Source organism: Pteropus alecto, unplaced genomic scaffold (assembly GCF_000325575.1).
Source record: "Pteropus alecto unplaced genomic scaffold, ASM32557v1 scaffold20, whole genome shotgun sequence".
NCBI classification, from domain to species: domain Eukaryota; kingdom Metazoa; phylum Chordata; class Mammalia; order Chiroptera; family Pteropodidae; genus Pteropus; species Pteropus alecto.
The window spans coordinates 37311142-37332930 of record NW_006436298.1 but is presented as its reverse complement, the minus strand read 5'-3'; the positions used below and the strand labels follow the sequence as shown (position 1 = coordinate 37332930).

Here is a 21789-nt window from a genome sequence, read left to right as displayed (position 1 = left end):
CATCACCTCAGAGTCCTCCACCCCAGGTCATACCCCTCCCATGCCCCTCTTACAGGAAGCATAGGCACTGAGACTCATCTCACATACTTTACAAAAGCATAAAAAGTTATAAAAACTTCAAGCAGTGCAAAAGCCAGTAAGGTAGAAAAAGAAAGCTTTCCATCGTCTCCCTTCTGTGAGTTAACTTTTGTTGAGTGTTTAGCCTTCTGGTCTCTTGCTAATCAGCTATTCACACTCAAATTTTTCGTTGTTTTTGCAAAAATGGCATCTCATAGAACTCACCCTTTTCACTTGGCAATGTATCAGATACCCTTCCATGCCGGTACATTTAGATCTGCTTTTTTACGTTGCAGAGCAGTGCAGATATTCCTTAACCAGCCCCCTGGTTGTTTCCCACTGTAGCTGCTGTAACCAATGTTAAAGTAAATGTAACTGTAATCTCATGTATCTTTAGACCGCTACACTCCTATTTCTGTAAGAACAATTCCTAGAAGTCAAGTTGCTTTGAAAATGGATGTGTTCATTTTTCATTTCGCTGGATACTGCCAAATTGCCTTCTAAAATGGGCTAATTTACATTCCTCATACTCTCACAGTGAGTTCTTTTTAGAGGACTTTCTTCCATAAAGCCTGGTTTTTCAGTATGCTCCAAGGAACGAAATACCCTCAATGCATTGTTCTGAAGCTGCTTTAACCACCACTGTCACTGAGAAGCTGTCACCCAGGCATGGTGCTCAGCACTGGGGGTACATGGGGGGAAGCAGCAGACCAAATAGGGTCCTTGTGTTGTAGGACAGGGCAAATTTCCCCAAGTGACCGGGAGACCAAACCCTCTACTGAGAGAAGAGGGTCTTTTGGTGGAGAGTGAAGAATTCAACACACACGCCAAAGTTAGGGGAAGGGGAAGGGGAAGGGTGTGTAGCCTGAAAAGAATATGTAGAGTGAAAGGCTCCCTGCAGTTTTTAGCCTGTAATCCTTAGGTTCCCCATGGTTTTAGCCATAGGGAATGACTCTTGGTTCCTGTTTCCCCTTCACAGGTGGGGGGGGCGGGGGGAATGGGCTATTAGTAATCCAGCAGAAACCTTCCTTTGTTCTGAAGGTGTCCTCCTGGCCTGGCTGCAGGGCTGATCAGCACGTTGCAGTCTCAATATGGCTTGATTTAACATTTAATTCTCTTGCCTCGTCCCTGTATTACATGCTTCCCGAGAGCCCACATGCCGATGGGGGAGCCCACTGAGTTCAGATACATAAATCAGATCATGGTGGATTGTGCTGTGACACACGTTGACACTATGCAGAGTGACACTGCGTGTGACAGGGGCAAAGCAGGGTGGTCACTGTTTCCCTGCCTGGATCGTGCGCTCCTGTGGGAATCAGAGGGAGGAAGTAAGCTGAATGGACACTAGAAACCTCCCGAAACTGACTCCTAAGCCAGAACTTTAAGCCATGGAATGGGGGAGTCAAGGTGCAAATATAACTTACGTACTTTAAAGGGAAACAAGGACCTTTAAAATTAGTATATCAATTCTACTACATCTTTTTTTTTTTTGGCAAGGTAAGATCATGTGAATTTCAGTGAGATTTGTCCAAGGTAGGCCTCCCAGAACAAGGTTTGTTCTTGTATCCCTGAGTGGTTCAGGAGATGCTTAGACACTTGGAAAAGGGTGTGGAGACAGGGTTTTGTGGTCAGGCTGCATCTGGCACGCCCATGTCAGAAAAAGCTGCATTAGCGGTTTCCCCATCTGGAAGACTAGAAACAACTGCCTTTTCTTGTTCCTTTGTGACACAAGATCTCTAAGGGCCCTTCTCATTAAAGAAAGCAGGCTCAAGTCTACCTTCCAGATCGCTGTGGTGAGGTGTGGAGGGGGAAGGGAGCTCTTGTGCCCGCTGGTACTAACCTTCCTTTTCTGTACCCCTGCCTTTTGCCTGGGTGAGCGAAACCTTCCTGCCACCACTTCTAGGGTAGCAGCCACCTTTACCATCATCTCAGGTTGCTCATGGTATTCATTTACTTGACACAGAGAAAAGAAGTTAAAGGCCAGAGTTCAAGAGTTGGTGAGTGCCCTGGAAAGACTCACCAAGAGCAGTGAAATCCGACACCAGCAATCAGCGGAGTTCGTCAATGACCTAAAGCGGGCCAACAGGTAAAATCCCCAATCCCCGATGGTACTTGGCCTCATACACCAGGATGTTTCCTTAACTGCTGGGAACTATTCTTGAGAATGGTGAGTCCTCGCCTTAGCCTGGTCTTCCTATGGCAAAAATTCTCCAAGTGTTCCATCAAAACCTAAGAAGTGCTTGGTAAAGGCAAGTCCTTGGGCCAAACGTGCTTGGGAAACAAAGCCTACCAGGTGTGGTCCATCCTCTCAGAACTTCATACAGTGAATGTTCTGAAGTCATACCATTTTTAAAATCTGTTTAAGCCAATGTTTTCCAAACAAAACTGGCTCCAGCACCTTTTATTTGAGCAACATTTACTATCCGGTAGAATACTTCAGGAAGTACTGCTCTAAGACAGCAGTCTCAAACTTTGGGGACTCAGGACTCATTTATACTCATAAAAAAGGACAAAATTTTTAAAATTTCCATTCATTTATTAAACAAATTCACATGTAATACAAATGGCATTTATTTAAAAGTAACTTACAAAAAGAAGACTGGCACTGTCTTTACAATTTTGCAAATCTCTAATGGGCTGAATAGAAGACTGCTGGATTCCGCATCTACTTCTACAGGCAACATATTGTTTTGTTATCAAAAAACCTAGCTTTATAGATTGTAGGTAGAAAATACAGGACCTCACAGACTTCCCTTGAGAGGGCTTCGAGAATCTCCAGGGGTTGGTCCTCAGGCGACGCTTTCGAGAACCTGGCTGTACACAAAAGGGATCTAGGGTGCTATTTTAGACCAGAGAGGGTATCAGGACTTACCCAGCCCTGGGCTCAACCCTTGCCCTCTTCCCACCAGGCTCCCGGGGCCGGGGGGGAGAGGGGGGGCGGGACAGTTTAGAGGCCTGTATTCTGAGTTCTGGCAGCATTAGCTGATGTATGGCTTGTGTGTTGTGACTCTCACCAGCCCAAAGCACAAAGGGAATTCTTGGGAGGCTCTCTGCCCCCATCCAAGGTGAGGCACCCTTCTCCCATAGCTCCCAAGCACATCGCAGGCAGCCATAGAACAACAAATGGACACACTATTTGTATTTAAATAACAGATTCCTAGAATTTAGCTACCTTATCTGCTTATCTATTTTGGATGTGGCTAGTTTGGACTGTCTTAATATGTTAATGACAAGCCTTGAGAAGTCTGGCTGAATGAACCATGGTTAAGCCAATAGATGAATGGCCTTGAGTGCTCAAATACTAACCACTTGATTTCACATTCTTACTGAAGAGGCTGAATAACCTGTTTCTTCAAAGTGGTGCTTACTGACCTGGTTACTAATGGTCAGGACAGTGTGTATCTCAATGCTACTTAAAATCTTCATTCTCATTTCCCTCTGTTCCCACATAGCAACCTGGTGGCTGCCTATGAGAAAGCAAAGAAGAAGCATCAGAACAAACTGAAGAAGCTGGAGTCTCAGATGATGGCCATGGTGGAAAGACATGAGACCCAAGTGAGGATGCTCAAGCAAAGAATAGCTCTGCTGGAGGAGGAGAACTCAAGGCCACACACCAATGAAACTTCACTTTAATCGGCACTCAGGCACCAAAGTTCTGCCCATGGAAGCTAAAGCAGGTCGCCGAGAGAAAAGGCCCCGAGGGACACAGTACCTGCTGGGAGAATGAGAAAAGAGAAAGCTGGCAGGTAGGTCAGCACTTGGACCATGGAGTGCCATGGACTCAGCCCCGGGGGTGAGTGGCTCTGGTGACAACTGTGCAGACTGTATCCAGAAGAACCCGTTCTGCCCCTCCTGGACCCATGGACAGCATGTAAATACCTGCTCTGTGCACCATGCTCAGCAGGCCTTGCTTCTGCTTTCGGCACTGGTTCTGTCGCTCTCCCACCTTTTCTGTTCTGGAGATTATGCAGCAGTGGTGTCCCAGGCATTTGTTTTATAAGATTTTCCTTCTTTTCTTCTGTTCATTAGACAGTAATCTTATCTCTAGCATCCCAAATTTCTCCTCTTTCCTTCTTCAGGGGATAACTGACACACACATACATCGGTGTGTATTTGTCTTTGCATCTAGATTTGCCTGTTGCAACCAGGCTTTGGTTTTCAAGTCTCATGTATCAGCTCTAAGATACAGGCTGTCACTCAGAGCTGCTCTGGGAGGTAGATTACAGGAGACTGATACACAGGGTTATTTCCAGTCCTGGATAGTTGAAGTTACAGGGAGAGCAACCCCAGGGCTGCAGAGAAGATTGAAACTTCCTTCAGCTCTCATTGTGGAGGCAGCACTGGTCAGGAAACTCTCTTCTGATTCTGCCCCCCCGCCCCCCACCAACCCGCCCCAAGTGGAACCTTATTAATGGTCAGGGCTTAGAGTGAGAGCATCCGTTGCTATGTATAGTGAAACTAAAATTTTACCCAGTTTCTTCAAGAGCAAAGAAGCATCATTATTGCCCCCACTCTGCCCCCCGGGGAACTACATCATTGCTGTCCTGCATGGAAGAAAGCTTGTCCACATAGGTATGTGTAGGGAGCGCTGGACCTGCCTCTATTTCTTTAAGGGCAAGAGGCAGGACATTGAATAGATATTTGCAGACTGACCCCACCTATTTAAGAGATCGCTACTGAACCACCAGTTCCAAACTGCTCCTACTGTAATGAAGGGGAGGAAGGAATGGTCCTCACTGAGGCCTCCTTTTATCTGCCCTCACCCCCGCCCCCGCCCCCCAGAGACTTGATGGTTTAGCATATGGTGCTTAGGCAGGTTACATTTCAAACAAAACGCTGACAAAGCTGGCCAAGACCAGCATATCAGAACTCTTTCAGAAAGGGCTTCCGTCTTAAATTCATTGTCCCTTTCCTGCTATAACCGGCACTGTTTTACTCTCACTTTCTTCTATAGTTGCCCTACGCTAATACATTGAAAGGACTTGCCATTTATTCTGTACCACCTGAAGATCCACCCAAAGTGCCCTATGAGAAATGTCCCAGTGCCACAGTTCACAACGTTTTGCTTATGACCAGGTCATTGCATTAGAGTCTACATGTCCATGAATTAAATGTGTTTTCAGAGAGCATGATACAAGTTCCTTAGCCTTCTGCACTATGGGGAAGGACACTCTAGCCACCACCTTGGAGGGCAGAGCAGTTTTATCCCAAAAGCAACCAACTTACTTTCTCAGGTAAGCGGTAAGGCTGCCCTATCTTCAAAGTCAACTGGTATCAGTCTGCAAGGACCAGCTCTTAGGTGCTTTGATCACTGTGAAAGTGCCCACTGGCTTCCGTGATGAGTCTATCATTTAGTCAAAGTTGGTTCTTATGATTTTTTGTTAAGTTTATTCTTTGGGTAAAATTTCATTTTGTCACAAGGAAAATATTTTGACTAAAAAGTACATGCAAAAAAAAAAAAAAAACCATTTAATAGACAAAATCATGGTTTTCCCCCCATTTTCTCGGCTTTCCTAGAGAAAAGTCCTCCCCCGTGCAAACTCAGAATGTGCAGGGTGGGAACCTATGGCTTTCTCCTGTGACTGAATAGGCATCAAAGGTTTTGGTTTTCAGCACCACTGTAAAGTGTAGCCGATGCGGGAATAAATGCTGTCTGCTAACCTGTCTACCATTCTTGCTCCAAGTTCAAACAGAGAACCCACCCTCGTAGGTTCACGTAAGCCCTCCAGACCCAGAAGGTCTCGGCTCTTCCATTAAGAGCCCCTGTATTTACTGATCCTACCTAGCCTCATTTTGTTTGAGTTTATACTTCAACAAAGTACTTTTTTAAATATGTGGTGAATGAGTGAAAACTATTTCCCTAGTAAAACTGTTACTTTTATAAATGTGTAGAATAAAAAAGCTATTAAATAGATGGTTTTCCTTTCCTTGTATTTTTCAAATACTCCCTAGGACAATCCTTGTTGAACGTGAACCAGTAAGTAGGTACTTGGTTATGTTAATTGTAGGGCCTACTAAAATTACATTGCTTAGTAAATGATTGCAGGTAACCTGGATAATTTTCCTTTTTTATAACCTTATTTTCTCTAAGAAGGAGCTAGTTTATATCTCCACCAAGGGTAAACAGTGATCTTAATTCTAATTTGTATTAGGTTAAAAACCTTCAGACTTTCATATTTTTGTTTTCTTCCAGTTTGCTCAGTGGTTACTTACCCTTTTTAGGCGATTACCGTCTCTGTTCAGAGTTCAGTTTTTGGCTCTTAGAGAAATGGGCATGGGAAGACAGGACCCATTTCAGTTCTTCTGGAGTATATTTCCCACAACTGAATTGAGGCAAAAATCACAGGCGAAAGAGACTTCTGTCTGTAGCTGCAGTGCCATCAACGTGAGGCTACCAACGGGATCTGATATTCTGTCCAACCCTAAATGCACAGGTTCTAAAACTGCCATGGACTTGTAGCCGGTAAGATTCCTCTTAGAGACTTTCACCAAAAATTATTTGATTAAAGATCTTACGTCATCAGATAGTTGACATTTATCATGCCCTTCCTACTTCTCACACTCTAGCCCCAGAGGGACACTAGATGTCTCATCATTGCCAACGCAGGTAATTAACTGTTTCATACTCACTCTCTTCTGCTGGCATGTCAGGTTTCTGAAGTTAATATCCATGCTGCCTAAAACTGGAATGTTAGGTTAATAAAAAACTAAATCCCAGTTAAACTTAATTGCTTAATTTTCCTTTGAGATACATGCACTTCTTACTAAGATTTCCTCTGAGCCTACAGCAATACTTTACAGGGACCTCCGAGAACTCTAAATTAGAGCTTTGACATTCTGCCACTCAGAAAGCAATCCAAATTAGAGCCTAGAAGGCTTTTTCTTAAAAACTGTTAGGATGAGGCTAGTAAGAATTTTACTACTCTAAGAAAAACGTGAAAGTCTCCTAGTTCTTAGCTGCATAGAGATTACATTTCAAATGAAAAAAAAAAAAAAAAGTCCCATGGTTACGTGATCTGGGCTGAACTGCCATGAAATAACCTCCATAGTTGCCTGTTCCCTTCTAATGGTGTTTTCCTATGGCCCACAAATTATCCTCATCAATTTAATTCATCAATTATTAAAACTCAAACATCTCAAGATTTTAGGGTATCATGCTTGTGTTTTAAGTGATGGAAAAAAAAAAACTTTTATGAATGACGTCTGAAAGTCGTAAGGTTCCAAAAAGCTTTAAATCACTTCCAAATACATAACTGTCTCATCCATGAAACTAAAATACAAATTTCATGTTAACTCAGTTTACAGCTGTTCCTATTTCATGTAGCAAACAAAGCTAAAGTTTTTAAAGGGCAAAAGGAGACTGAGTCCTCTGATGATTGAAATTTTTGCATTTAATTAGGCTGTAATCAAAGGATTGCCGAGGGTTTTTTTTGTTTTTTTGTTTTTTGGAGGAAAGAGAAGGGATAACATTTTTATTTTTTTTCTGCAGGAGGGGATACTATTAAATCATAGCAATTATTTTTCTACTTATCCAATGGAATGGCCTATTTAATAAGAAATAATTACCACTTCTGAGGTTTGCAAACTACCCAGTGCTCAGAAGCTGGGCACTACTTTGTAAGAGGTAAAACTTGTTAAAAAATTATGACCGCAGTATATACAGTTCTTACTAAATTTATCCAAATCTTAGTCAATTGGAAGCTTGTGTGTATAGAGGTCAGAGTGAAGTTAGCTCTGAACCTGTGGCCTTTTAGATTCTTTAGATTCTCCCATTTCAAACATTTACTGTCTGACAACATTTGTATTCACTAATAGATATATGCCTTACTCTGTCAAGTGCTAACTTTTTGGAACTAGAACCAGAATTATCAATTAATGTAATGCTGGCTGCTGCTACCACAGCATCAATGAGCACTAAGTGACTGTTAAAGTGGAAAAGGGTACAAGTTGCAATGGCAGCTGTTCATAAATTCCTGTTTTGCTAATTGCTGTACAGAGGAAGATAGTTTCACATATAGAAAACAATTACATTTTTGGTTAAGAGTTCTATGGGATACATTCTCTATCACACTGCATCTGAATGAGATTTTGCATGTGACCATAACAAGAAATCATTCTGTCCCAGTTACTGCTATTGGCTAAACCATATCCTTGACTAGTAGTACTTGATTTTTCCATAGTAGGGGTAGATACAAATCACTCATCCACTAATCTGAAACAGCAGCTCAGAACAGAGCAAGCTGTCTACAGTCCCCCCACATACACACTGATGACCTGCTCAGTTGTCCCTGCACTACCACTTTTGCACTTTTTGCAAATCAAATCCACATGGAAAAGGTTCTGTTTGTAGAACTCATAGTATTCACTTGTGCTCATGTCAGGACTGCCCAGTGAAGGAGAGCCCCGAATCCACTTTTGTTTGAACCTAATGCAAAGATAATGAAACATGTTCCCTTTTCTATTTCTAATGAGTTTTTAGACATTGTCAAGACTTATTTACTTTGCATGAGATTTAATAAGTTTCCTATTATTTGAAAATATGCTACTTTTTAAACCACTTGAATTATTAGAAAAACTGCTTGAATGTACTGTCAGTTATTAAAGCACATGTGACTAAGTTTGCATTTGTCAGTATTGTTGTTTGAATACAAAGTCTCATTTTAAAGTTGCCACTTAACACTGTTCTATACCTTGTAATGTTTTAGATTCTTCATTTGTATGCTGTTTCCAGATGATGCCTTTAGTTTTAGCTGCTATAAAATAGCTACTTTGTGTTATTTGATATAGTTGTTTTTTAAAAGAACTCCATTTATTTATACAGAGACATTTATAATATTTTACATTCTTAATAAATATTTCTAATCCCATGATGTACTTTAACTGTTCATTTAAGGGTAAAGCTGTCCTTCTGTAATACTATTTGTGTGTCTAACAGGTGAATAATCGAATCTGTGATGATTCACATTAAATCACAAGCCCTAGTAAACACAAGGGGCTAAAAGACTATATATTAGGTCAAAACAGTCAAAGAAATCCCATTTATCACCAATTTCTATTTGGCTGCCTTTTCAAATTTGGTATGAATATGAAGTTATCTAAAAGGATTTCTCCCTTTCTTAAAAAAAAAATAAAAACACTGAAACAGGGAATATAATTGAGAATTGGAAGTATAAGGAAGTCATACATGAATATCAAAGAATGCAACAGCATTGCAAAATGTTAGAAGACAATGCACTGCTGTCACTGCTCACTATCAAAGCAAAGTACCTCGACACGAGTAGAACACGTTGGTCACTCTTAAATTTTTAAATAAAAATTCCTGAGATTCAAGGCCTGTCAGCGTTCTATTTAGAAAACCTGGTTTCTAACGCAAATTTGGAATTGCTGGGTTTTATGTATTTAACACTATAATCTTCCTATAAAGCAATGACCAAACTGTAACTGTTTGCCATGGAAAATACATACCAGTTCTTTATTTTCATTTTTGCAGAAATATTCTACATTTTAGTATTTCTATCATATAAACATACCTTTATCTCATACTTGTCATTTTTTATTGTTCCAAAGAGATGCAACCAAAATATGAACAACTTGGAACCTATAATAAGTAAGTAACAGCAGAAAACAGGTTAAGGTAGTAATTAAAACTGCTCAAGCAGCAAAATTTATTGATATTGCACTACAAACCATCTAAATTTAACATAATGTTTTTACAGAAAGCCAATATTTGACCAATCAACTGAAAAAGTTTTCAAATACAAAGGAAACCTTTCGTCATTCAAATTGTATTTTGTAACTTCTAAACTGGTGTTATTTACATCAAAAAGCTTTAAAAAAAACACACAATAACTGTTAAGACACAGGACTTGCATTTCTAGTTTACTTTGGAAGTGCAGTAATCTCACAAACAAACTGATAGTCATACCCAATATAAGTGAAAAATCAGTCCTTAGCCTTTCATCAACACTGAGAGAAAGAGACAAAGCTACTGTTCAGCCAGTAAAAAAACAAACCTGCTCTAAAGGTATCAATTCTTGTAACTACAGAGTGAACCAGACAGGTATCTTGGAATTAATACCTTTTCTACTCTCCCTAAATGTTTGACAATTAGCCAAAACAAGCACCAAAAATTTTACTTCTACTATAGACAGAATCACACCAATGGTTTAGTCTTTCTCCCAACATTAAGATGTCCTAAGGTAAATAAAACTTTGCTATAATTAAGGCAAAAATTAATGTTAAATCATTTCACATAAGACAAAAATGATTACTGAATAGTTTACAAATCTATCGCATTTATTCTAAAGTCGTTTCCTCAAATGAATCTCATATATTTAATGAAACCACTTCGATTTTTCTACCAGCTTTAAGTTCCAAATAAAATTTGTTTGAAATGACTCATTATAAATATCTTTACCTTTTTCAGACTCAAACTACTCCCCAAAAAACTGAAGATTACATATCTTCCATGAACATACCTAGTCCCTACAGCATAAAAGACACTTGGTTCATAGCTTGTTTTGGAAATAGGGTATAAAAAGAAATCAATTCTTATTCCTTTTCCCATCCAAACTAAATTATATGTCCTTATTTTGCTTAGATGGAAGACAACCTTACATAAGAGGATTGCATTTAAGTTAGTTAATACATAAACTATTAATTCCACTTGATTAATCCTTTTATTCTGAAATAAGATGGTTAGAAATTTTCATTAAAGCCAACGAGTAAAATTAAAAATCTGAATTATATGAATACCTACCCAAAGGCAATTTTATAAGGTATTAAACTAATAAGCAAACCAAAAACAATAAGAAAAGTGTGTGCACATACATACACACACACACAAATATATTTATGTAAAATAGTTCATGGTTTTATTTTCCTTCCCCATTTGTAACTGAAGAAAAAGAGTTTATAATATTTATAAAATGGAAATCAGGTTAGCATGTCTCCTCATCTAACCCTGAAGTGAAATATGAGCAAAAAGTAAAACTAAAGACGGTTCTTGGACACTTGCATTTGAAATTAAAAGGTACTTGTGCAAGATCCAAACAAACCTAAAATGAGAGCAGTGCCGTAGGACAATGACGAACTGCACAAAAACTCTAGCAGATGTCGTCTTTTGTGCTTTCTATCAGTGCATAGCATATGTATAGTCCATGAAGAGTGCAAGTCCACTGTTATTCATCTGTTCCAAACGTGTTAGCACATCTAACCAACCAAACTGCTGAGAAATACTTACTGCCTTTCTCAATTTTATTCAGTTGAAAACCTTTACTTTGCATTCATTTGGTGCTATCCATAGGCTATTCTTAAATATCACAAAAGCATAATTAGCCAAGAAATCATTTTACAAAGAACTAGCTAACAACTTAAAGCTTAAGAAATGACTAACAATATAGATTTAAGCCCAAAATGTTCCACACCAGTTTGCACCTACAGATTGCTTTAGAACCTCAGATTCAATGAATTAAAAGATTAAATTAAAAAGTTACATTCTACCTCAAAAAGTCTAAAACTAAGACTGAGGACCAGAACACTGCCCATTTCACCCTAGAACCACACAGAAGTTTTCTTTGTTCCCAAACCAATCTGACGGCTACATGCATTGAGACACTCAAAATGGCACAGGTGTCTACAGCCCTCTGCATGTGGGCCCAAGGGTCATAGTGAGATCAACTCTGGAAGGCAAGATATGATCATTGCTTGCAAATTCCCAGTGGCAGAGTCGCCATTCAGATGCAGCAGAAATTTAAAAAAAAAAACAACTCTTCTACATAAGGGACAAGGAGGGTAGTGAGAATGGGGAGAAGGACTCCATGTCCTCTTCATGGCTAGTCACACCAAGAAAAAAGATTAAGATACAAGAGGTCTTCAGATGGTGCCCAACAGGCAAAAGCCAACAACCAAAACACCCAACCACACCTGCAAGAACCTTCCCACTAATAAAGCAGCAAATATACATTCAGTGCCTTCTATCACTGAACTGAAGGACTAAAGTCTACTAAGAGGAGGGCCCATGTGGAACAAAGTTACAAAGGCAATTGATTTATGTAGTGAATCTTTTTTCTCAGAGTACTCTTGACCAACACTACACAGTTAACGCAAGCACTTTGTCAAGGTTAACTCCTTTCAGATTTTGCTTTCAAACTGCTACTGTAGCTAGACCATCCCCTCTAACCACAGAAGATCCAAGACAAATGGAATCTCTAACCAGTGATTTCATTATTCTGGGGACCCAGATTAAAGATTCAATTATGAACATTTTCAAGATATAAGACTTCCATACTTTAGTATAATATTTTATTTACACTTCTTTGTACTTTAAAGTCTGAGCAACGAAGCTCATGGAAGCTAGCCCTTCAAGCCCACTCCCATGCATGAGAGGCAGCTTGACTCTCTTCCCTAGCTACAGATCACTATTTCAATAGTAAATGCTGTTTGTCACAAGGCAACTAGATGAAAAGGAATGGATCGCCATTCGTGACAAATGTATAGCTACCAAATGAAGTGACTATGACACACACCTGACCATGGCTGTGTGTATTCCGGGTTGTGTTCCTGTAAAAAAGCAGTGCACTTCATCATGACTACAGTTGTTTGCGAATAAGATTTATTTACCAAAACTGTTGTTTCACTAATACTTGTTTACCTAGAGACAGGTTAAAGGTAAAGGATATTGATACCTTCAGATATTGTCTTGCTTACCATTAATCTAAAGTTACAATAGATTCCCCAAGCTAGAAAATAATCCAACTCAAAATTACTAGGTAACACTTATTCTTCTGCAATCAGAAAAAAACGTTAATGAGTCTGATCTTATAACTCTGATTAATATGCAAAGAAAATAACATCTCAGAGAATGCTGATACACAAAAGATGTCAATCAAAACAAAATCTGAGCAGACAGAGGTCCACTGGTACAAAAATATAGAAAGCCAAAATATGTAAGAAAAATAATTTGGCAAAAGCCTGGTTTTTTAATTGACTTTGCTCCTTACTGTGGAAGTTAACTTGGAGACCAAAAAAAGAAAGTGAGGGACTAGGTAATGAAATATTTTTAATGTACACATGCACTTAGATCTGAACATTTCTAAAGACCACTACAATATGCTGAGTTTTATAGAAGAATTTAATCCCCGTGCTTCGAAGGATGCTATTTATTCACTTAGAGTTCCTTTTACTTGATATTACAGTAGACCCCTTCTTGTCCATGGAGATGTATTCCAAGAATTCCATTGGATGCCTGAAACCATGGACAGTACCAACCTTATACACACTATGTTTTCCCATACACATATACCTTTTCACTTAAAGGGAGCACTTGACCACTTCTCTTTGGCATATCCGAATTGCCAGCATTCTTGTGCTTTGGGGACATTATTAAGTAAAATAAGGGTTACCTGAACACAAGCACTGATACAAGTAGGTATAATAATCAAGATGACTAAGTGACTGACAGGCAGGTACTATATACAGCGTGTATCTGCTGGACAAAGGGATGATTCACATCCCTGGCTGGAGGAAGTGAGAAAGCGTGAGATTTCATCACACTACTCAGACCAATGTACAATTTAAAACTTATGAATTGTTTATTTCTGAATTTTTCCATTTATTATTTTCACACCACAGTTGACTATGGAAAACAAACTGCGGAAAACAAAACAAAGCCACAAATGAGGAGGGACTGCTGTACACGCAAATTACTAAAAGACAAAGTACCAATCCAATCTTATAGCATAAAATTTTGCTACACATCTTCATTATCTATACTAATTGATATTTAATAGAAAAATAAGGATATCCAAAGCTCAAAGCAGCAAGCAGTGACCACAGTTCTTTGATAGCATAGACTTACTTGCCTTTATATATGAACATAAAAATCCAACTTAATTTCCATAGATCTTCAATCAAATTTCACCAATGCTCATAAGAGTTCTATTAGATTCTCAGACTTCTCTAAATGCCCATGTCTCAGAAGAACGTCACTGTTTGAAATCCTAAAGCCATTCATTTGCTATTTCTTAATAAAAACTTGTGCAAGCATGTAAACCATACCCCTATCTTTTGGATTACAATGGTTAAGTACAAAAACAATTCATTTAACATCTGATGAATCATTACCATTATACATAAAAGCACCTACAAAGTTTAAAAAAATAAGATTCACAGTGCACTGAAGCTTGGAACTCATAAGGTTGGAGCATAACGACATTTAAAAAGTGGATTCAAAGACCTATTTCTCTCTCAAAGACATAAGCGGAATGAAGCCAACACAACTATTCTCATCTAGCTTGTTAAAATGCAGCACATACAAGTAAATTATTGCATATTCAGCACACTCTATCACTTGATTTCTTCAAACCATGCTAAAAATTCTCAAAGAAGAAATCCAGTTCTGTGCTAAGCATGGCCTTTCTCAAGGTAACCTGAACACTGAGAAACTAATACACAGGTTCAAGGGAATAAGTATACCAGATGCACATAAAGCAGGTACATCCAACTTACACGTTTTCTGCATAGTTAAATCACATCACACACAAACTTTAACTCCCATCTTTTAACATTTTTATCTCAAACTGTCAAGATAGCTAAAAGCCTCAAGTTATCAAAATCCCATCCCAACACCCTTATTGTTCCACAGTGCATTAAGTAAAGCAGCACAACATCAATAACATTTAACTATGGTTAAACTGCCATAACTGAAAAGAGAAAATCTGTTGGGTCTTGAAAAGGCTCAACACTATTAGAAGACATACTTCTGATTAAAAAAACAAACAAACAAACAAAAAAGCCAAAAACTCTCTAATCTCTTGCTTTAGTATTGTGAGAGCTGAAAAATCCAGCTCTAGGCACCAGAAAACTGATCATACTATAGTATTCACTTCACACACACACACACACACACACACACACACACACACACAATCTCTAAAAGTTAAATGGTTTCCAGATGACAGTAAATGAGTGAAAATGATTTACCTGTCAGGCAAACGAAGTTTCCACTCCCTTAACAATTGAACAGAAATCTGGAATGCTGGGACCAACTATAAATATGGCTCAAGGAGACCCAAGCAAAGCAGCTGTATTTCTGGAAAGAACAGTAAGAGCTCCCAAACATAATCATATAATGCATTTTTAAAAAGGTCACAGAAGGATTCACAAATTTGTCACACTAAAAGATGCAGGATTGTAAATAACCCAATTTTCAACACAATGTTATAATTGTGAATTCTCCTGCTTAGCACCAAGAGGGTGACACTTTTATTAATAAATAGAATTTCTCCTTTAAAATCAGGCCATTTAAAAGCTAAAGCAAAGTAATACCATGTGAATTCCTTACAATAGCATTTCTTTTGAAAGCCCCACTGGGTTAAATAGAACCCCTATTAAATAGGCTAGCTATACAGAATAAAGATTTCTACAATAAAATTTACAAGCAGAGATATATTTTGTGGATACCACATGTAAAAAAATGATTTTTAAAACCCACATGACCGATGCACACGCACGCATATGCTCCCCCCTCCCCACCCTCCAGAGAGAGATACCTTCATTGAGGTCAGAAGCAGCCCAAACACTTAAGCCCCCTTAAAAGCCCTGGTGATTGTCCTCAATTATAGCTAAAATCCTTATTAAAAATGAGCATGGTCATGCTTATTTGGATTTAAGAATCCTAAAAGAGCAAAATACATTCCTAGGAGTTTTGTATGGTTTTTCATGATCTGATCTTCCCCTAGTGAAATGCTTTACTTGTACTTGGGTAAATTGCATACCCCTTCCATTCTCGCTCCATCATCCAGGGGCTTCAGCATGCTTAGTAAAAGCAGGGCAGTCTCTGCTACAATGCAAATTAGAACCTAATATAACATTAGTTTCCAGAGATCAACACTGAGATGCAATGTAAAACCTAATAATGTCAGTATTCTATACTTATTTACACAACCGTAATATAGAATAAATTTTCAGAAGAACAAAATCATTGTACAACACTAAAGGGTTGGCGGCAAGATGGTAAAGACATGACCAAAGCAGCTGCTGGGTCTTGGCCTCCATGATCTCTGCTACTCTCTCTCCAGCCATCTCAAAGGTTTACTGGCTACAGGCAGCATAACGCAAAGTTAGAGCAGCAACTCCCCACCCAACCAATTCAGTCCTTCTCCAGGTTGAGGACTTTGTCCTTTAATGAACTGCTGCTAAGAATTCATTGTGAACATAACATATATCAGATGCTGGCTCTAAATAAAACCTTTTGAGAAAACTCCAAGCAGAGGAGGATTAGAGAACCTAAGTGATTAAAGCAAAGAAGTTTGTAAAATGCCACCAAAGCAGATGACCTGCAATCTTGACTTCTGTGACATTTCAGCTCTTATATTCATTTAGTAATTGTGTATTTTAAGTTTCTTTTAAATTTTCAAAGTAAGGAAACCATTATTGCAATCACTGAAATGGGTAGATTGAGAACTCCCATTAACTTAGCTACTTCATGATAACTCAAACACTGTTTTCTTGATCAGAATATAAAATAAAAACCACAATCACAGAAAAAAATGCCCTCATAAAAAGTAACTTAAATTCATTAGCCAAACACTGAAAAGGTACACCTGTATAAAAGGTTTTAACTGCATTTACAGTTCAAACTCATGTTTCTCTCTACTCTCTTCTGCAGAGAACAATCTCTGCAGAAACATCATTGCCTCCCTGCATTTCTTTAAAACACCTGAGAAAGGTAAGGCTCAGAGAGACACCCACTCAAATGCAACAGGTCTCTGATCTTGGGACTTCCAGAACACATCTGCTGCTATCAAAGGTCCAAGATTTTCATGATAGCATTATGGTCGAACTTGAAACTCAAAAAGGCTCTGGATGAAAAGGGGAACTTGCAATGTCCATTACATGCCACAGACTGTCCCTCGGCATGTTCCAGCAACTGGTCTTCACCAGAGCAAGGTAAGTCATATGCAGCATCTGTGTAAAAAGCAAAATAAATAAGCTCAGTAACTTAAGAAATAAAATATTTTTGTTTTAAGGAATTTGTTATGAAGGAATTCATGTAGTATATTTTTATATCCCACACTCTAAATCTAAGTAGAACCACTAAGATATTTTCCTTTCCCTAAACTCAGTTGAGTTTAATCGGTTATTGCTTACTTCACACATTCAAAATCTCAATCTTTTAAGACCCTTAATATCCATTCACTTGTTTTCCAAAATGGGCATACCTTTGTTTACCTCCGACATTTATATTCTGTGCTAACATAAAGGCTGTTTCTTGACAGAGATCAAAAAAAAAAAAAAAAAAAACAAACAAACAAACAAAAAAAACCGCACTGTAAAGATTAAAATTATAAGATATGTAAAGATTCCAAGTCTAGAAAAATAAAGCTGGAGCTTACCAATTCTTCAGGGAATATATCAACCTAAAGAAAAATCCATATTTTTAAAACTATAATACAATAAAGCACTAACTTATTAGAGTTGTTTTGTTTGTTTTTTAAATTGAGCAGGGACCTGACTAGGAATGTAGGTTTGGGATAGATACCAAGAGGCTGAGAGAAAGTCTGAAATGAGATTTCTCAGGACAAGATTCCTTTTATACTTTCTTCTCAAGACAACTTGAAACTTTATACGTCCATATATCATGCCCAAGTAAGCTGGGTATAATGAAGTTATACCCTGAACATAGGGCTTCTTAAAGATTGTGTTAAATAATTTATTTATTTAATAATAATTTATTTCTGTACTTATGTTAATTAAACAATCAGCCTATCATGTCCCCGCCACCCAAAGTGGCCAGAAAAATTCTATTAAGAGGATTTCTAACCACATAACTTATCTACACTAAACTAATAACGGTTCCTGCTTCTTCAGTTAACCTTAACTTTCTAAAACAGGGTTAAAGCAACTCTTTTAAAATACCTTTTATCTTACTTAAATCATAGATGTTCTCCAAGAAAATTATTATAATGCTTTTCATTTCTTAGACTTTTTTTAATATGAAAGCTTTAAATTAGACGGTGAATAAACGCCTATCTACGGCACAGGGAATTTCATACAATTCAAAATAGCACCTAAGGAAAAATAGTCTACTGCACTTCCGAATGATATCTATTAAATCAGTATTACCAAAGACCTTTTTCTATATTCATCAGCATTACTTTCCAAATAAGATCACACACATACTCTTCATAACTTAGGATAGAGAAGTTCCAAATGTCACTTTAATAAAAGCTATCCTCAGTACCACCTTAAAAAGCTGGTCACTACCTCCGAAAAAGGATGTTCTCCTCAAGTTAGTGCTCCCCTTTACTTATATCTTACACTGCACATAGAATGAGGTCTCCTCGCCTTTACAATACTAGGTTCTACTCCCTCTCTAACCCTTAAGCAACTATTTCTTTACAATATTCATGCATAGCACCAAGGCTTGACAGTCACAAAGAAACGGCACATTGAAAAGGTCAATAATTTCACCTCGATCATTTAAATAAGTTCATTTTAGCAAGTTTTATATTTAGAGAACTTGACCACATATATGAGCTCTCTCTATAAAACATGTACAACACTTTCTTGCTTATATATTACAATTTATCACACATTCTACTGAAATTAAGGTTAGGCTAAAACCAAACCAAATCCCACCAGGCAGATATTTTAAAAAGAAAGTGACTTGCCTGTTTCAAAATTATCCTGAAGTTTTCGTGGATGAAGTTTTTTTTCACATTTCTATTAAAAAAAAATACACAATACACCATCTCCAGTTATTTCACTTATTATAAATAAGGGGATATACTATTGAATTTCTCAAAGAAAATTAAACCAGGAGTATAATAACCATCCCCATTCTTGCACTGGTGTTTTTTTAAAAAAATAAGTTTATTTAAATGTATTTATTTTAATTAGTTTCAAGTATACAGTACATTGGTTAGACATCTATATCATTCATAAAAACGATTCCAATTGCACCCTCTCTCCCCTGGCCCTCCACTTAGCCATCATATTAATGCTAACTACATTCCCTGTGTCATGTTCTCCATCTTCGTGCCCAACTATCAACTAATAATTTGTATTTCTTTAATCCTTTGCCCCATTCTCCCAGTCCCTCAACACCCTCCTCCTGTCACCAAATTATCCACTATTTTTGTGAGCCTGTTTTTGATTAGTTTGTTCTTTTCATTCCTTAGATTCCACATATAACTGAAATCATATGGTATTTATCTTTCTGTCTTATATCACTCAGCATAATGATCTCTAGGTCCATGCATGTCATTGCAAATGGTAGGATTTCATTTTTTTAATAGCTGAGTAATATTCCATTGTATATATGAACCATAATTTCTTTATCCAATCATCTGTTGATAGGCATTTAGATTGCTTCCATATCTTGGCTATTATAAACTGTGCTGCCATGAATATTGGGGTGCATAGATCTTTACAAATTATTGTTTTGGTTTTCACACTGATAGTTTTAATTTTACTTTTTAAGCCTAAAATTTTAGTTCTTCATCACGTGTACAATATAAAAACACCATAAAAAAGAAATTTATTAAATTTCTCAATCTAGAAATAATTACTATTAACATTCCAGTATTTAAAAAAAACCTAGAAGGCTAGCCTTTTTTCTATGAAGGTATGTGTGAATGTATCTTCATATAGCTATAGAATAAAATGGAATTATTCAATATACACTATTCTATAACCTACTTTAAAAATGTAACATACTGTGAACATATTCCTTTTCCAATAAATCTATTGTCATGTTTAATGACTACATTATGGTATTCTATTGTATAGATCTACAATATTGCATTTAATATTATCTTCTTGGATATTTAGATTGTTTTCATTATTAAAAAGAGTAATAGAGTGACTATTCTTTACATTTCCCTTTTAGGGAACCAAGGCAAGAACTTTTTCAGGCTTTCAATATAGCCAAACTATTCTCTAGAAGGTTGTACTAATTATTAATTTTTAAGTGTTGTCAATATACTCAAGATACACAACTGGGTAGCTTTTCATTTTTGCCAATCTGACAGGAAAAACTATAACAGTATAAGGCAAGCAGTCTAACAGTAAATCGATCTTTAACATGTCTTTGCCATGGACTCACTGAGCCCCAGGTAAGGTACAGCACCACAGGAATTCATATAAAATATTTCTGCTTAAAACTTAAAATTACTATTACCATCCACTGTTATAAAAACAAAAATAAGTGAAGCAACAATAAAAAAAAAATTCGACATACAAATATTAGGACTTACAGAAAAGATAAACGAGACAGTTATGAATTACTTTCTGGAGCACAGACTAAAATAATGGAAGTAAATGCTTTTAAATGCTCACAGCTATTTGTCTTTAGGCCTAATCTAATAACTGGCACTGGCTGTATTTTGTTTATTTTTAATTTTCTAAATTCTATCAACTTAAAGGAAAAAAAATACATTGTGATGTTCTTTTGAACTTTTAACTTCATTAAAATAAGATACACTCTATTTAGAAGAATTTAGATAGAACAGCCAAGGACTTGCTCTGAAAAGCAGGATTCGCTATACACTGTTTTTATAGTATTAAAATTAATTTAAGTAACTAAATAAAAAAGCAAAGGTTAAATGTACAAGTGGATCAATTTTACAAGCCTATATAACTGAAAGCAGCCGAAAATTTTTAGTAGATGAACTACACAATTTGCTTCATAAAAATCCTGTCAATATAACAATTCAACATGCTTTGACAATGAATGCCCCTGCCCCACCCTCAAAGAGGGTGAACTGCTTTCTTAGTATGAGAGCTATAATTCTTACCATCAAGAGATTCTGCTGCTTGGCTGGCTGGCTGTGGACTCCATTCGTTCTTTTCTTTTGATTAGGTGAATCTTGATACTGTTTTCTGCCATTTCCCCTCATACTTTGATTCTGTTTTTGCAATAAGAAAAAAATATAAACCTATAGTATAATGTAATAGATAAAATATGAAAATAAAAAAATATGAATTTGTTTAGCTGGTTGAATCAGAGTTTAGCAAAGCATCTTCAAAATCTTGCTAAAACATTGAGGAACCACACTATATCAATATTTTTTCTTATAGAAGATAGTGTTTCCCAAAGCAAGGTCTCTAGAAATCTTTTCACACCTCTTGCTTTATCCCATTCTGACTTACATATTTTGTTTCCAATGCATTAGTTAAAAAACAATGGGAGGAGGAGAGAAATAGTTTGAAAACCTTAAGTGACTGTCAAAAATAAAACCTCTCTCTGAGGGAATGCTAAGGCACACTGGCCACAGTTCTTAGAGGAGGAAACGTGCAGGTGTGATCAACTGTTACCCTATAATCTGCTTTAAATAATAAATAAGCAATTTAAAATTAATATTCTTTTTTATAAAATAATAAAGATTGGTGTTTTTAAATTTGGTGTTTTTAAATAACATAAGTTATTTTCCTTACAAAAAAAATCCTGTTTAACTCAAAACAAGTTTTTAAACATTAATTTGTCCTTAGAGGTCTTGAAAGGACAGTTCTTTAAGAGACCTGGCTGAAATTGTGTGAATAACTTATTATTATTTAAAAATATATAAAAACACATTTATTTACATTTTATCTACCTACAGAAAAAATTAAGCAGCTCCTAAAATAGCTTGAAAATAAGCTAACTTAAATAAAGAATGGTAGAGAAATATGGGGTTTAGGAACTCATGTCATCACACAATTCAATTCCATTCTGCTCTTACTGTGGCA

The 21789-nt window shown here is 37.1% G+C and overlaps 2 protein-coding genes across 3 annotated transcripts in view; one reads left to right on the top strand and one right to left on the bottom strand.

The window, feature by feature from the left end:
• Window positions 1-7055, top strand: part of MCC (mutated in colorectal cancers) — a 379504-nt gene extending 372449 nt beyond the window's left edge. The window contains exons 19-20 of the mRNA XM_025047770.1: window positions 2021-2143; window positions 3510-7055. Coding sequence (XP_024903538.1) covers window positions 2021-2143; window positions 3510-3690 — 304 coding nt within the window. The 3' untranslated portion in view covers window positions 3691-7055. The remainder of the gene's footprint in view (window positions 1-2020; window positions 2144-3509) is intronic.
• A 2631-nt stretch (window positions 7056-9686) lies between these two features.
• The window catches only part of DCP2 (decapping mRNA 2), a 47155-nt gene continuing 35052 nt past the window's right edge, over window positions 9687-21789 (bottom strand). For both annotated transcript variants that reach the window (XM_006913286.3, XM_006913285.3), the window contains 3 exons: window positions 20859-20969; window positions 18732-18783; window positions 9687-17025 (listed from right to left, as the gene is read on the bottom strand). In XM_006913286.3, the coding sequence (XP_006913348.1) occupies window positions 16862-17025; window positions 18732-18783; window positions 20859-20969 (327 nt within the window). In that variant the 3' untranslated portion in view covers window positions 9687-16861. The remainder of the gene's footprint in view (window positions 17026-18731; window positions 18784-20858; window positions 20970-21789) is intronic.